Source organism: Rhinopithecus roxellana, chromosome 20, assembly GCF_007565055.1.
Source record: "Rhinopithecus roxellana isolate Shanxi Qingling chromosome 20, ASM756505v1, whole genome shotgun sequence".
Taxonomy (NCBI): Eukaryota; Metazoa; Chordata; class Mammalia; order Primates; family Cercopithecidae; genus Rhinopithecus; species Rhinopithecus roxellana.
Window position 1 is genome coordinate 69247901 of NC_044568.1, and position 16754 is coordinate 69264654.

The following is a 16754-nucleotide window of genomic DNA, read 5'->3' on the forward strand; positions in this document are numbered from 1 at the left end:
CTGCCCTTCCTTGTTCTTTATGCTGATTGCGGATGGACCACCGTTGTAGAGATGTGATTCGATTCTTGACGTTTCTGAGTGTCCACGGTGTTGGGCCTTCTCCCAGGTACTACAGTACTGAGGTTAGTAAGACAGAGTCAATGTAAGGTGTTAGTAGGATTTAGAATAGGTCTAATCTCATTGTTTTTTTTTTTTTTTTTTTTTTTTTTTTTGAGGCGGAGTCTCGCTCTGTCGCCCGGACTGGAGTGCAGTGGCCAGATCTCAGCTCACTGCAAGCTCCGCCTCCCGGGTTTACGCCATTCTCCTGCCTCAGCCTCCCGAGTAGCTGGGACTACAGGCGCCCGCCACCTCGCCCGGCTAGTTTTTGTATTTTTAGTAGAGACGGGGTTTCACTGGGTTAGCCAAGATGGTCTCGATCTCCTGACCTCGTGATCCGCCCGTCTCGGCCTCCCAAAGTGCTGGGATTACAGGCTTGAGCCACTGCGCCCGGCCTAATCTCATTCTTAACAGATTTCAGAAGCTTATTATGTGTTGAAAGAATGAATAGGATACAAGTTATTAAGAAATTTTCTACGTTTAATTTTTATTTATTTACGTATATTTTAGAGACAGGGTCTTACTCTGACACCTAGGCTGGAGTGCAGTGGTGCAGTCACAGCTCACTGAGGCTTTGAGTTCCTGGGCTCAAGCAATCCTCCTGCCTCAGCCTCCCAAATTGCTGGGATTACAGGCACGAGCCACTGGATCTGGCCTATTTTCTCCTTTTTAAAAAACTTGCTGCAGATATACACATATACACATATGCACAGATATACACATATAAATATGTACCTTATACATACGTGTATATAATAAATACATACATATACAGAATTGTGGCATGGTCTTTTTTTTTTTTTTTTTTGAGACAGAGTCTCACTCTGTGGCTGGAGTGCAGTGGTGTGATCTGGGTTCACTGCAACCTCCACCTCCTGGGTTCAAGCTATTCTCCTGCCTCAGCCTCCTGAGGAACTGTGATTACAGCATGCACCCCCAGGCCTGGCTAATTTTTGTATTTTTGGTAGAGACGGGATTTCACCATGTTGGCCAGTCTGGTCTCAAACTCCTGGCCTCAAGTGATCCTCCCACCTTGGCCTTCCAAAGTGCTGGAATTACAAGCATGAGCCACCACAGGTTAGTCTTTAACCTGTCCTCAGGCTGATTCTCTCTGGGCAGGGAGAAGCATGGAAAGGGGGATGGGCCCTGGTGGCCACCTTTAAAGTATGGAGGCTCCGGTGCCACCCTGCCCTTAGGCTGGGTGCAAAGATGGCTGAGGGAAGGCTAGTCAGCCGCTGTAGGTGTCCTTTATGGTCTCAGTGATTAAAGATTATATTGTCCATGAATTTAATTTTATTTCATGATGGAAAAGAGGACATTGCAAATTAATATGTCACAGAAGGGTAAGGAGTCACCGGGTCTGGTAAGGTTGAGGGTGAGTGGCTTGCCATCCAGTTTCCAGAAGGCGTTATTATGCGTCCTAAAGGGAATTTCGTACGTTTCAAAGACTGTAACAGAAGTGTTCTGATGAAGTGGAGTCTGGTGCGGGGACCCGCCACTTCAGCCTGGAATTGCCCTCCTGTAAGGCGCTGTAGAAACTCAGAATGGATGTCGGCAATAAGGGAATTTCTGGGATATGATGGAGGGAACGAATATTGTCACCTTCATTTGTGTCAGGAAGTGTCAGTATGCAGATGAGTCAGCTGCAGGGGGTGGCTGCATGAGGCTGCTGGTGGAGCCCGGAAGCAGTGGGCAGGAGTCTGGCCTCTGATGCTCTCCTAGCTCTGAGTTGGGATGGAGCTCGTGTATCTACAGTGTGCTCACGCAGCTTTGGTGCTGGTGGATGGTGAGGGGATTAGGTTGGCAGGTGGGTAGGGGCCCTCCCAAGGCAGTAGGGTCCTGGAGAGGCTGGTAGAAAGTGGAGATTGGCCAAAGTGACCTGAGTTAGATTCTACCTGGTTCATGAATTTGCCTGAGGCTAAGGCTTCAGCGCAAGGGACGGTAGAGTCATACCTTTCCTGAAACACCTGCTGCCGGCGTGGCCTTGTCGGTCTCTGCCAGATCCTGTTAGCCCTGTGGCTTCGAGCCTAGTTAAACATTCAAGCCCCATGCAGTCAGAGAGCACCCATGGCACGCCCGTTGTGCAGTGGTGTGTTTAATACATGTGTTGCTTTTAATGGATGTGAAAGATCAGACAGCTTGGGTGTATGTTTTACCAACTGCTTTTTAAACTCACACAGTAAAATGGGAAGTATATGAAAAGCAGAAAATACAGTATATCTTCTAAATACTCACATTTAAAACGTTTTTTAGAAATAATATATGTCAAGCAAGGTCAAGCTAATGTGTTTATGTGGGCTCTAAATTAGAGTTGTGAACTAATATCTTATCCCACTTATAGGGTTTTTTTGGAAAATATTCAAATGTTTCCAAGTTCTTTTGTTTCTTTATTCTTAAAGATTATCTACTATTTTGTTTGATAGAGTAACTGTTTCTATTCCACTTTCTTTTTTTTTTTTTGAGACAGAGTCTTGTTCTGTTACGCAGGCTGGAGTGCAGTGGTACGATCTTGGCTCTCTGCAACCTCCACCTCCTGCGTTCAAGCGATTCTCCTGCCTCAGCCTCCTGAGCAGCTGGGACTACAGACATGTGCCACCAAGCCTGGCTAATTTTTTGTATATCTTTTAGGAGAGAGGGGGTTTCACCTTGTTGGCCAGGCTGGTCTCAAACTCCTGGCCTCAAGTGATCCACCCACCTTGGCCTCTCAAAGTGCTGGAATTATAGACATGAGCCACCACGCCTGGCCTGTTCCACTTTCTAATTGGCTATTCCTGCTATTAATATACAGGGCACGCTCCCTCTTGTATTTGGGTCTAAATGTCATCTATAATAAATAACAGTGAATACTTACTGTTTTCATATTTAGTTTTACTTTTATCCCACCCATTTTCTTTTAGTAGTTCTTACCACTTCGCCTTTATTTAATAAAGGTGAAAAAGAGCTTTCTGTTTCCAATTCATTCCTTTCACCAGCGAGGAAGGAGGTAGATCATCACTGCTTAATACGTAGCTGCCAGCCTCATGTAGCTGTTTAAGATTTAAATTATAATTGAAATCCTTAAAAAATTAGTTCCTTTGTTCATACTAACTACATTTCGAGTGGTCAGTAGCCAGACGTGGCTGGAAGCTACAGAACTGGACGGCTACAGGACATGCCCATCATCACAGGAAGTTCATAGAAAGTTCGTTCTTTTAGTTCTTTTTTTTTTTTTTTTTTTTTTTTTTTGAGATGGAGTCTTGCTCTGTCGCCCAGGCTGGAGTGCAGTGACATGATGTTGGCTCGCTGCAACCTTCGCATCCTGGGTTCAAGCGATTCTCGTGCCTCGGCCTCCTGAGTAGCTGGGATTACAGGTGCCTGCCACCATGCCCAGTTAATTTTTGTATTTTTAGTAGAGACAGGGTTTCATCATGTTGGCCAAACTGGTCTCAAACTCTTGACCTCAAGTGATCTGTCTACCTTGGCCTGCCAAAGTGCTGAGATTACAGGCGTGAGCTACCATGCCTGGCATATATCTCTTCTTCTCTAAGTACCCTGCTGTCTTGTTTGAGGCCGGTACCTCCACCAGTCTGGAACCCTCCTTCCTGGGCTTTCTGCCCACTTCTATCTCTCCTTTGACAACAGTGGTTTTTCCAGGGTCTGTGCAGAGCTCAGCTTTCTGGCATAAGACAGGCAAGTTTCTGAAGACCCCTCACCCCTTTTGGGAGTGGGGGCTGCTGACTGAAGCTCCAGGTCACTGTTTTATAAGCCAGCTCTCCATGTGTTGATGGCCCAGGACCCAGCCTTTGTCCCCTCCTCGGGCACTCACTACTCGCTCCCTCGCTTTTGCTTTCAGTTTTTATTGTGCATTGAGTCCACAACTTGAATGGGATTTTCTTAAGGCATAAATGACAGTTGCCCATTGTGCAGTGGGAGAACAAATCGCCCAGCCTGGGACATCCCTGGGTGGCAGAGTGGTCCTGCTCTCAACTTGTGGAATGTGCAGCAACACCTTGAGGTTATTAAAAAATACCTGAGTCTGGGCATGGTGGCTCATGCCTGTTATTCCAGCACTTTGGGAGGCTGAGGCCAGAGGATCACTTCAGGCCAGGAGTTCAAGCCCAGCCTGGGCAACATAGTGAGACTCCATCTCTACAAAACAAATTTTTTTAAAAAAAGGTGGGCTTGGTGGTGTATACTGTGTCATCCCAGCTACTTGGGAAGTTGAGGTGGGAGGATCGCTTGAGCCCAGGAGGTCGAGGCTGCAGTGAGCCGTGATCGCGCCACTGCACTGCAGCCTGGGTAACAGAGAAAGACCTTGTCTCTTAAATAAACAAAACCACACACACACACACACACAAACAAACAAAAATACAAATACAAGTTTGATTCTTCCAGAAAAGGTCAGAAAAAGAAAGTCCAAAATACATAGTCCATAGTATTTCAGCCACTAGCACTGCTGAAGTGAAATTGGAGACAGCAGAGAGATCTCGGGAGAAAATGGAGGTTTTTGGGTTTCTCTGCTAGATGACTTGAGCAAGTCTGCATGTGCTCTGTAAACAAGAAAACACAGTCTGGGAAACTGTCAGCCTCTGCCCCAGCCAGTGTGCAAAATACTCTTCAAAAGAGAGAAAACTGGAAAACAAGTTGCAAACCGGGTGATCTGACAAGTGTGGAAATTCACAGCAAGCATGTGCCTGTGCTGCAAATATGATCTGGGAGAGAGCCAAGAGCCTGATCAACATTTCCAGGAAGCAACAGGTGGTGAAGGCAGTGGCATGACTGTTTCCACGGAAGGTTAGTCACGAATGTTCAGCATCAACCGGGCGCAGTAGCTCACGCCTGTAATCCCAACACTTTGGGAGGCCGAGGCGGGTGGATCACTTGAGGTCAGAAGTTCAAGACCAGCCTGGCCAACGTGGTGAAACCCCATCTCTACTAAAAATGCAAAAATTAGCCGGGCATGGTGGCAGGTACCTGTAATCCCGGCTACTCGGGAGGCTGAGGCAGGAGAATCGCTTGAACCAAGGAGGCACAGGTTGCAGTGAGCTGAGATCACGCCACTGCCCTCCAGCCTGGGCAACAGAGCGAGACTCTGTCTCAAAAAAAAAGAATATTCAGCATCTTGTTTTTTCCTTTGCATGATATGATGTTTATGGGAGAGGTGGCTCCACGGCCTCGGTGGCCTTTCTTCCAGCTGAAGATGCCCACAGAAGGTGTCAGTGGAGGAATAACCACCTGTGGGTCAGAAGAAAATGCCTTTGCAAGTAAATGCCCTCCTGGATGAGAAGGCCCATCTGTGTTCCAGACAAGGACAGTGGCCCTTTCTGTGTTTCTGTGGCCAAGCGTCCGGCGTGTGGGTGTGCTGTGCGGGCCACACCTGCAGCAGGAGAAGTGTGTGTGTCCTCGAAGACAATGTGGGTGTCGGCCCTAGCGTTTTTAGGTTGGACTACAATAGTGAGAGCTGCAAATTGAATGATTCTTGGAGCTATTTCATGAAGGTCAAATTTTCTTTTGTTTTGTTTTATTTAATCTCTCCCAGACTTCTGAACTCCTGCCATGTTGAATTTTTAGTTCTTCAAGGTTATTTGGCCTTATTCTTGACTTACATGTTTTTCTGCCCTAGCTCTACCACATTATCTAATTATTATTATTTTTTTTAGGAGTTTCACTCTGCTGCCCAGGCTGGAGTGCAATGGTGCAACCTTGGCTCACTGCAACCTCCACCTCCTGGGTTCAAATGATCCTCCTGCCTCAGCTTCCCGAGTAACTGGGATTACAGGCGTGCACCACCGTGCCCGGCTAATTTTTGTATTTTCTTTTTTTTTTGAGACGGAGTCTCGCTCTGTCGCCCAGGCTGAAGTGCAGTGGCCGGATCTCAGCTCACTGCAAGCTCCGCCTCCCGGGTTCACGCCATTCTCCTGCCTCAGCCTCCCGAGTAGCTGGGACTACAGGCGCCCGCCACCTCGCCCGGCTAATTTTTTATATTTTTTAGTAGAGACGGGGTTTCATCATGTTAGCCAGGATGGTCTCGATCTCCTGACCTCGTGATCCACCCGTCTCGGCCTCCCAAAGTGCTGGGATTACAGGCTTGAGCCACCGCACCCGGCCTAATTTTTGTATTTTCAGTAGAGACAGGGTTTTACCATGTTGGCCAGGCTGGTCTCGAGCTCCTCACCTCAAGCGATCTCCCCAGCCTCAGCCTCCCAAAGTGCTGGGCTTACAGGTGTGAGCCACCGTACCTGGCTCACATTATCTATTTCTAAGCCTGTCATATTTTTCATTTACCTGCTACTGCCCACTCTATCTTCTGTTCTTCAGGAGGGTATATTTCTTCCCAGCTTTATTTTATTTCTTCTCTAAATCTCAGAATTATTGCACCTTGTTGATGTTCACATTGCTGTATTTAGTTTATTTTATTGTATTATTATATTTGAGACAGGGTTTCACCCCCTCACCTAGGGTGGAGCATAGTGGCGCAGTCAGAGCTCACTGCAGCCTCCACTTCCTGGGCTCAAGCCATCCTCCTGCCTCAGCCTCCCAAGTAGCTGAGACCACAGAAATGCACCACCACACCGAGCTTCCTTTTCTTTTTCAGAAAACAGCTTTATTGAAGTATAATTCACATACGATGCAATTCACCCTCTCGAGTGTACAATTCGGTGGTTTTTAGTGTATTCATGGTGTTGTGCAACCATCACCACAACCTAATTTTACATTTTCATCACCCCAAAAAGTAACCCTGCATCCGTTTAGCAGTCACACCCTCTCCTAAACCCATGGCAGCCACTCATCTGCTTTCTGTGTCTACAGATCTCCCCATGCTCGACATTTCATATAAATGGGATCACATGGTGTGTGGCCTTTTGGGACTGGTTTCTTTCACTAAACATCATACAGCTTTCTTTCCATTGTATTCCAAACGGAATTCCAATGTATTCCTTTTTTTTTTTTTGTTTTCAAGTATTTAGCGGCTACCTAGTCTCCGATTTTAAATTTAGTTTTTCATTTCTCTTCTTTCTGTAATGTATTTCTCATCAGTCTACATTCTGTACTTGAATCAGCACCTCTTAGAAACCTTCGGATGAGCTGTCAGCTCTCTAGGGACATGAGTGCGGTCTGGGACCCCCCGCCCCTCCCCGTCCCTGCTGCAGATATGACCCGACCCCCTCCCTCTGCAGATGTGACTCATCCCCCTCCCTCCCGTCTGTGGCATCTGGTGCGTTTGGTGCTGTCACTTCACAGATAGAAACTGATCAGCTGGTGGTGGGTTTCAGTTCTGGCATCTTTCCCCAGCTCTCCTGTTTCATAGCCTCTTCCCATTGTTTAAACTCGGCTCCATGACAGCATTCTTTCGTTGTTGTTGTTGTTGTTTTTTATTTTTATTAAACTCGGCTCCATGACAGCATTCTTAATAGTTATTGCAGACTTTCATTTCCATTTTGTTGTCGGCAACTCATTGTTGAAGTGCTGTTTGTTGCTTCTGAACAGCCCAAGGACACTTGGACTTGAATGTGTGTGACTCTCTCTTCTTGTGGGTCCAGATCGTCACTCACTCACTGTCCTCACATTCACGGCTGTTCTCAGGACAAACACTGTCTTTCCCTTTTTCGCATGTCCCTGTTTACATGAATTAACTCATTTAATCCTCACAACAGCCCTGTGCTGTGGTATGACCATCACATCACAGTAGTTTCGTTTTCTTTTTTCTTTTTCTTTTTCTTTTTTTTTTTTTTTTTTGAGACAGGGTCTCTCTCTGTCACTCAGGCCAGAGTGCAGTGGCGCGATCTTGGCTATCTGCAACTTCTGTCTCCCGGGTTCAAGAGATTTTCCTGCCTCAGCCTCCTGAGTAGCTGCGACTACAGGCGCCTGCCGCCACACCTGGCTATTTTTTGTATTTTTAGTAGAGACAGGGTTTTGCTATGTTGACCAGGCTGGTCTCAAACTCCTGACCTCAAGTGATCCACCCACCTCGGCCTCCCAAAGTTCTGGGATTACAGGCATGAGCCACCATGCCGACTAGCATTTTCATTATCTAGACAAGGGAACTAAGGTCAAGCATTAAAGTGAAAGTCACCTAGGTTGCTTTTTTTCTTTTTTAACCTATTTATTTCTTTCAACCCTTAGCCCAGATCCTAATCTTCGGTAAGTACTCAGTAAACATTTAGTTTTCTGGGTGCGTGAATGAGCAAATGAGCCAGTGGATGACAGAGACAGCACCTGGCGGGCTGTTCACAGACGTGCCGGATGTGCTGGGTGTCCTCTCTCAGAGACTCGCTTCTGCAGTCTTTGTGAATGCTTGTGCTGGTAAACCCTAATTCAAGAGGTCTCTGAGAGGTGGGAGGCGAGGGTCTCTGAAGTGTGTGACTCCGGGGCTCTCCCTGTGTCAGCATTCTGGAATGTAGCATTTAGCAGTGGGATATTTATTAACGCAGAATACAGAAGATAAGAAGCCAGGCCAGGCGCGGTGGCTCACGCCTGTAATCCTAGTACTTTGGGAGGCCGAGGCGGGCGGATCATGAGGTCAGGAGATCGAGACCATCCTGGCGAACATGGTGAAATCCCGTCTCTACTAAAAATACAAAAAAAATTAACCGGGCACGGTGGCGCATGCCTGTAATCCCAGCTACTCAGGAGGTTGAGGCAGGAGAATTGCTTGAACCCAGGAGGCGGAGCCTGCAGTCAGCCGAGATCGTGCCGCTGCACTCCAGCCTGGGCGACAGAGTGAGACTCCGTCTCCAGAAAAAAGAAGCCACAGGGGAATAATGGTCATTCAGGGGGTGCCTGTCATTCCCATTTGGCTGTGATGGCAGCTGTTTAGCCATTACTGGGAGAGAGAGGGAAGCTGGGTATAGAAGGTGCCTGTTTAGAAGCAGAGGTGGGGAAGCGGGAGAGAGAGAGAGTATGTGTTCACACACTAAAATTTTGTTTTCTGGCTGGGTGTGGTGGCTCACATCTTTAATCCCAGCACTTTGGGAGACAGAGGCAGGCGGATCACTTGAGGTCAGGAGTTCAAGACGAGCCTGTCCAGCTTGGCAAAACCCCATCACTACTAAAAACAGAAAAATTAGCCAGGCCTGGTGGCGCACACCTGTAATTCTAGCTACTCCGGAGGCTGAGGCAGGAGAATTGCTTGAACCCGGGAGGCAGAGGTTGCAGTGAGCTGAGATTGTGCCACTGCACTCCAGCCTGGGCAACAGAGCAAGACTCCATCTCAAAAAAACAAAAAAATTTGTTTGGTTAGGCAGGAGATCCAGTTAAACAGGCAAAGTGAACACTCTTTGTTTCTTTCACTGTCTTCCGTAAATCCATCTCATATTTTATTATTTGGAACTTTTTTTTTTTTTGAGACAAAGTCTCACTCTGTCGCCGAGGCTGGAGTGCAGTGGCACGATCTTGGCTGACTGCAGGCTCCGCCTCCTGGGTTCAAGCAATTCTCCTGCCTCAACCTCCTGAGTAGCTGGGATTACAGGCATGCGCCACCGTGCCCGGTTAATTTTTGTATTTTTAGTAGAGACGGGATTTCACCATGTTGGCCAGGCTGGTCTCAAACTCCTGAGCTCAAGTGATCCTCCCGTCTTGGCCTCCCAAAGTGCTGGGATTACAGGCGTGAGCCACTGTGCCTGGCCTGGGACTTCATTTGTTAAGAAGAGGTTAAGTTTCGCCAGCAGCCATTTGTAGTAAGAACTTGTGATTTATCATCAAATATTAGGACAACCAGAACAAATCAGTCCTTGTGATTATTTATTGTACATATGAGTAGGAAGGACTTACACCCCTCCGGAGAGCATTGTAATGTGAACACGTGAAAAATATTCTCTCTTTTGTACCAAAACTTTTGTTCTTCTTATACAGAAAGAATAGATAATTATAAAATATATCTATAACTCCATAGGCTTTGGCTATTTGGTAGATTAAAAGCATTTTTTATCTTTATTTTTCTTATTGGCTGGTTACAGTTTAGTTTAAATAATTCTCATGCCGCTTGGTCATTTCTGACCTAGTCATGAGGAAGAATGCGATGCAAAATGAAAGACGTTTCTGGAATGTTTCTGAACCAGCCCAAGCTGATTGCCTCTCTTCTGTTTATTGTTTTAAGTCATAAGTGACGTAAGCTTCTAGGCGTTTGTTATGCTATGTGGCTGGCTCCCAAAGTCATGTCTTAAAACATTCTTTCCTTCCGGATTATTCTTCTCCTTCTTGTTTTTCTTCTTTTTCTTTTTTTTTTTTTTTCAGATGGAGTTTTATTCTTGTTGCCCAAGCTGGAATGCAGTGGCGTGATCTCAGCTCACCGCAACCTCCGCCTCCCAAGTTTAAGCAATTCTCCTGCCTCAGCCTCCGAAGTAGCTGGGATTTACAGGCATGTACTGCCACACTCAGCTTGTTTTTTTCTTTTTTTTTTTTTTTTTTGAGACAGGGTCTTGCTGTCTTGCCCAGGCTGGTGTGCAGTGGTGCAGTCAGAGCTCACTGCAGCCTTGACCTCCTGGGCTCAAGTGATCCTCCCGTCTTAGCCTCCCGGGTAGCTGGGACCACAGGTGCCACCACACCCAGCTGTTGTTTAAATTGTTTATAGAAACGGAATTTCACTATATTGTCCAGGCTGGTCTCAAACTCCTGGGCTCAAGTGATCCTCCTGCCTCGGCCTCCTAAAGTGCTGGGGTCTCAGCTGTGACCCCGTGCCCAGCTGTTTTCCTCTTTCTGTTGAGTTGGCAGTCATGTCCTTGATTCTTGGTGGCTGAGGGTATCTCAGTCCAAGGCAAGAATCCCACAGAAAGAGACCAGGACAAATGAGGCCAGAATTGTCTTTCTTTTCCAAAATGGGCTTTGTTAGTGACTCTTCCTATACTTAGGTCACCAAGCCTGATCACCACTATGTGCAAAGCGCAGTTTTAGTTTTCAGAGAAGTGACACTATACTTAAGAATACTTAAGAATGTTAACTGCGTTAACCTCCTCCACGCACGCAGACAGGAAACCATTAGGAAATGCCCGCCTCTCTCTGTAGCCTTTGTAAAATTAAGCTGATAAAAGGCATCACTGTTGTTGAGGTTTAAAATCAAAGGATAACCAGGAAAGAACATAAGAAATCATATTAATTATTCTCCTGTTTACATTATACTTAAATCATTTAGCTGCCTTTTTTTTTTTTTTTTTCTTTGGACCTTCTGCTATAAAAGAGCCATTCTAATGAACTTGGACCCCAGGCTGCATGTGTGTGGTTATTCATTAAATCATGTTGCTGCAGATTCTCCTGACTTAAGACTTTGGCTGGGCTTGAACTCAGTAACCTGTGCTGATGTATTTCTCAGGCGTTTCTGATCAGGCAGCTGAGTTCTGCCTTAGCTGTCATGATGATAACCCTCTGGTTCTGGCAAAAGGTTTCACTTTAAATTTAGCTTTCCATACGGAAGCCTAAATGAAAAGATAATATATTTCCCGGTTTTGCTCATTGTGGACTCAGAGGTGGGTTTGGCCTGTGTCACACTAGTAGGATCGTGTTATCACTACAGGTTGGTCATTCAGTGCTTCCTAAAGAAAAACTCAAGTCAGGAGCAATTATTGATTTAACAGTTTTGCAAATGCTTTTGTACACAGAAGGTGCATGAAAAAGATTCTAGTGACACGCAGATCAAACACCGTGTTGATAATCACAGCTAATGTCTAGTGCTTGCTGCATGCCGGGCAGTTGTAGAGACTGTGTGCGTGTTGGTCATCTAAGCCTCACATGTGAGACGTGGGGTAAGCCCTGCTCCTGTCCTCGCCTTAGAGATGAGGAAACTGAGAGGCAGAGATGAAGCAGCTCACTTAGGTCACGGGATTAGGGGGCAGACCTGGACCTGACTCAGAGGCCCCCTCCAGCAGCCAGGTCTCCGCCCATCACGCTTGATTGCTTGTAATCGGAGCCTTGCCTCTCGCCGCCAGTTTGCGGGGAGTAGGTTTCCCATTTCCACCGTTATATCCTGACACCCATGCCTCCCAACTTCCCACCCGCTGTGGCTGGCATTTGCACCGGCTCCCTGGCTTGTCCTATGCCTCATGCCTCCTATGTGGCTCTTCCTCCTGCTCCCGCCCCCCTGCCGCCGGTGGCCCCAGGATGGAGGCTTCCCGGGATGGCCCACACAGTGCCGTGCACAGGTGCTGTGGCTCAGCCCTCATTCCCTGCACACATTCTCTGTTCCAGCCACACTGAGTTAAAAGCCATCCTTTAGCTGTACCTGCTGCAGGCCCCCTCTGTAGAGGACCTTTCATGACCCGTTCTAGTAACCCTGCTGCCTGGCATCAGCCACCCCTGCCCCTTGCCCAGTTTGCTGTTGCCAGGCTGACCTCCCCACGTCTTTCAGTTCTCCGTGTGGAGGGCGCTGATCCATCTGTCTCCATCTGCTTGGGAAGCAGTAACAGAACAGCACAGGCTGGGTAATCAATACAGCACGGGAATTTATGTCCTCATGCTTCTGGAGGCTGGGAAGTCCAAGATCAAGGCACCAGCAGGTTCAGGTGTCTGGGGAGGGCTGCATCTTCTGGAAGGGAGAAGAAACGGGAAGGCAAGCGAGAGAACCCCTTGCAGCAAGCCCCTTTATGCAGGTGCTTGATCCCATTGCAGGGGAGGAGCCCTCCTGGCCTCGTCACCTCTTAAAGCCCTGCTTCCTTAAGACTGTCACTCCACAACACCTGAAATTTGGAGAGGACACATTCGAGCCACAGCCCCTTCCTTCCCGAGGCTTCTTGAGATGCCCCCTCCTGTGCTTCCTGGAGCACCTGTCCTTCCTCATCCTGGGACTTGGCGTGCCTGACCAGAGTCACACCTGCTTGTCCTCTTGGCCCCTCTTCAGGTGACGGGCTCCACACGGGTCACGATCTTGGCCAAAAGAGTCACACATCGTCCCTGTACCTATCAGTGTTTAGTAAACAGGAAGTGCTTAATAAATGTTTGATGCATTAAGAGTGACTCAGTAACCCCAGTTCAAACAAGCAACAGCAGACGTTGGAGATGTGCATGAGGCACGTGCCCAGCTTGTGAGCAGAGGTGGCCGCCACTGCTCCATGCTACTACGGGGTGCTCCCTGCTGCGTGTGCCCTGTGGACTGCCATGCCAAGCGCTGTGAATGTGCTGGCTGTCCCATCGTGCTCCAGCTCTTCAGGCCTCCCTACCCAGCCTCTCTCCACTTCAGTTGCCACGCACTTCCAGGAGAGGCTGTCTTGACTTTCTCTTGCAGTTCTGGAGCCACACAGGGAGCAGGTAACGCAGTTACCTGGGCGAGGGCCCCTTCCTGGGTTTGAGAGGCAGCCCAGTTCATGCTCCCAGGGCAGCCCTTGTGCACCGGGAGCCATAGCCTCAGGCAGGGGCACCCTGAGCCACCAGCACCTTGCAGGGCCAGCCAAAGACATAGTGGAAAACCTCACCCTTCAGCCGCAACTTTTGCTACCTTCCACCAAAAAAATGTCCTTCCTCTCTCAGTGCGTGGGGACTGCGGTCTCCAGAGTGGCCATCCACAGTCACATTGGCTGTCAGTGGCTCCTGTCACCACCCTGCCACCTGGCAACTTGTGGGCCACACTCAGGAGTCACGGGAAGGAGACCCTTAGAGCAGCTCTGGCACAGAAGTTCTCATGTGTGCTTCTTTGAGGAAGGCGGGAATAAGCCCTGCCAGCTCGTTGTCCTCTCTTGAGTCCCCATCGGTTGCATTTTTTAACTCTGGCAAAGTGAAATGGCAGAGTCAGTCCAGTGTTGCCTGGGACAGGTCTGAGAAAGTGGTATAAAGATGCCTTCACTCCTACATCATATTCCAGTTCACGTTTCCATTTCAGTGTGTACATGTTATAGCCGTGGTTGATCTTGTATATAAATTGGGATGTGGGTTTTTGTTGGAGAAAAAAATGCACAAAAGTTCAGTACCCAAGTAAGAGTGAAAGATTTCCATTGACCACGTGCGGTGGCTCACACGTGTAATCCCAGCACTTTGGGAGGCCAAAGTGGGCGGATCACTTGAGTCTAGGAGTTCAAGACCAGCCTGGCCAACACAGTGAGACCCCATCTCAAAAAAAAAAAAGAAAAGAAATAGCTAGGCATAGTGGCACACGTCTGTAGTCCCAGCTACTCAGGAGGCTGAGGCTATAGGAGGTGGAGGCTGTAGGGAGCCATGGTTGCACCACTGCTCTCCAGCCTGGGCAACAGAGCAAGACCCCATCTCTAAAGGAAAAAAAAAAAAAAAAACCATGAAGGGTTTCTTGGGGCCAGTTGGCATCTAAAAATATCTAAGTCTTTTGATTCTCAGCTATGACCTGGCTACGCTCTAAGATGTCTTTACATGTTTCCAGGACTCTTGGCAAATTCTCAGAACACTTGACTTAAAAAGATAAGCCATGTACTATTTTTACAAGTAGAGAGGGAGGTGAAATGATGAGATGGGGCCATACTTATAAAATCATTCGGGACCATTGATGAAGTAGGTCCCTGGGTTTCTGATGAATTAATTTTAAAGCACTGACCAGATAGGTACCCAGTGTAAGAAGCCAGAGTCGATCAGTGTCGTAGACACGTTGGCCTCTTGATGGCATCTTTCCGTGCCACACCCTTTACAACCTAAAGCTGCGGCTTCAGCCCTTCAAGAAGGCTCCCTGCAACCGGGTGCAGTGGCTCGCACCTGTAATCTTTGGGAGGCCAAGGTGGGCAGATCACTTGAGGTCCGGAGTTCTAGACCAGTCTGGCCGACATGGAGAAACCCTATCTCTACTAAAAATACACAAATTAGCCAGGCATAGTGGTGCACACCTGTAATCCCCGCTGCTCAGGAGAATTGCTTGAACCCAGGAGGTGGAGGATGCAGTGAACTGAGATCGCACCATTGCACTCCAGCCTGGGCAACAGAGTGAGACTCCATCTCAATTAAAGAAAAAAAGAAGGGACCCTGCTTTGTTCATGATTTTATTCTCAGTGCGTGGCATACACCAGGCCTGAAATAAATGTTATTTAAATGTTAAATTACATTGTCCCTCCTTCCGATACATTTGCCATCTGGTTAAATTCCAGTGAAGACAAAGGATGGATTTGTTTAAATAAAGTTTGCTTCTTTTTCAAAAATTCCTTGGGCTCTTCCCGGAAAAGCTGCTCCTTTGCCATCTTCCCAGCAGATTCCCGGGGCGGGATCCACCCGCCTGTTTACAGCTCCTTCTGGTGCGGCATGGGTCCAGGTATTAGTTCAGCCTCCAAGGAGAATTGTAAAGATATATGTCAAGTGTCCTTTTGACTACCTTTTTTTTTTTTCTATGGGGGGATTTTGTGAGAGAATAATATGCATGTGGACCTCAGCTTAACAAAAGCTGAATGTTCCTGGGGCGAGTGTTTGAATCCAACAGGAAATAGATGCTCGACGACTCTGAGTCAGGGGAGGTTTTAATGGTCTGTTGGTGCATGGTAGGGTCTCGTTTTTCGGGGTAGTTTTGCAATCTCTGACACAGGTAAGATGGTCAGTGCCGAAGGCTGCCATGACGTCTACACTGACCATTGTGAAGGTACTCACCGGACTGGTATTTACAGAGAGAAATAAACCCAAGCAGGGTCTAGGGTCAACCAGTCTGCTTTGCTGCCTTCACAGGGAGGTCCTGGGACCCTTTTATGGAGGAAGTTTTTAATGCTTATGTTAACCCTGAAGGTAAAACATGAAACATGCAGCCGTTACTCCAAGAAAACGTAATGTGGGTAACTGGAGTGTCTCGGGGGCCCACGGTCTCCCTGAGGCCGCATCTCTCCGGAGAGATCGTGGACGTCCGTCATAAACTATGAGCTGTTCACATTTTCACTTTACTCTCAACTTTCCAGGAGTGAGTCCTCCCCAGAGAGCAAGACGGAGCTGCGTTTCAACAGACGGTGCTTTCAATCTGTGCTGACTGTAACTTTTATCCATCATAGGTTTGAAGACATACCTGATATCGGGTCAGAGAGCCAAGGAGTCTCGCTGCAGCTGTGCAGAGGCCTTGCTTTCTGGCTTTGAGATCATTGACGGCTCACAGGTGTCCTCAGGCCCTAGGGGACAGGGGACAGCGTCATCAGGGAATGTCAGTGACTTGGCGCAGACTGTCAAAACCTTTGATAACCTTAAGGTTAGTTTTTTTTTTTTTTTCCTACTTCTAAAACTTTCTATTAATTCTGCAGTAGAGCACGTGAAATAATAAACAGCCTGCGGGTCTGAGGCAGACAACTTGGAATAACCTTCTATTTGATTTTCGTGATTTTAATATTTAGTCTAAAGTTAGTAGATTTTGTATTTTTAATATCCTTGCTTTTTGACATACTACGGACCTCCATTTCCTTTCCATTGCATAAGGATGCTTCTCATTTGAATTATTAGTTATTTTCTCCTCCTGGGACCTGTGGTGTTTTGGCATTTCTAGAAGCTAGTGATAAATGACAGTAAAGGTGGCTGTCCTTGGCACCTCGGATGGAGAGCTACTTGATAATCTGATTTCAGAGACCGCTTTCTCAAATCCTTCTACGTCTCTTGAAATCCATTATTTTATGATTGTTTGAAATGATGTTGGTGTGGGTAAATCCTAGGACACAGCTCACTGAGAGGACAGGCTGCCGAGAACATGGTAGTATTTCATTATTGGAACGGGGATTTCCTGGTGGCCGCCTAGAAGTGCCTGTTTCTGGACTGACCTGTCATCATAAATTACCAAGGAACTG

At 47.4% G+C, this 16754-nt stretch overlaps 1 protein-coding gene across 2 annotated transcripts in view; it reads left to right on the top strand.

The window, feature by feature from the left end:
* The window catches only part of ADCY9 (adenylate cyclase 9), a 166927-nt gene that overhangs the window by 103635 nt on the left and 46538 nt on the right, over window positions 1-16754 (top strand). For both annotated transcript variants that reach the window (XM_010376033.2, XM_010376034.2), the window contains exon 3: window positions 15978-16168. In XM_010376033.2, coding sequence (XP_010374335.2) covers window positions 15978-16168 — 191 coding nt within the window. The remainder of the gene's footprint in view (window positions 1-15977; window positions 16169-16754) is intronic.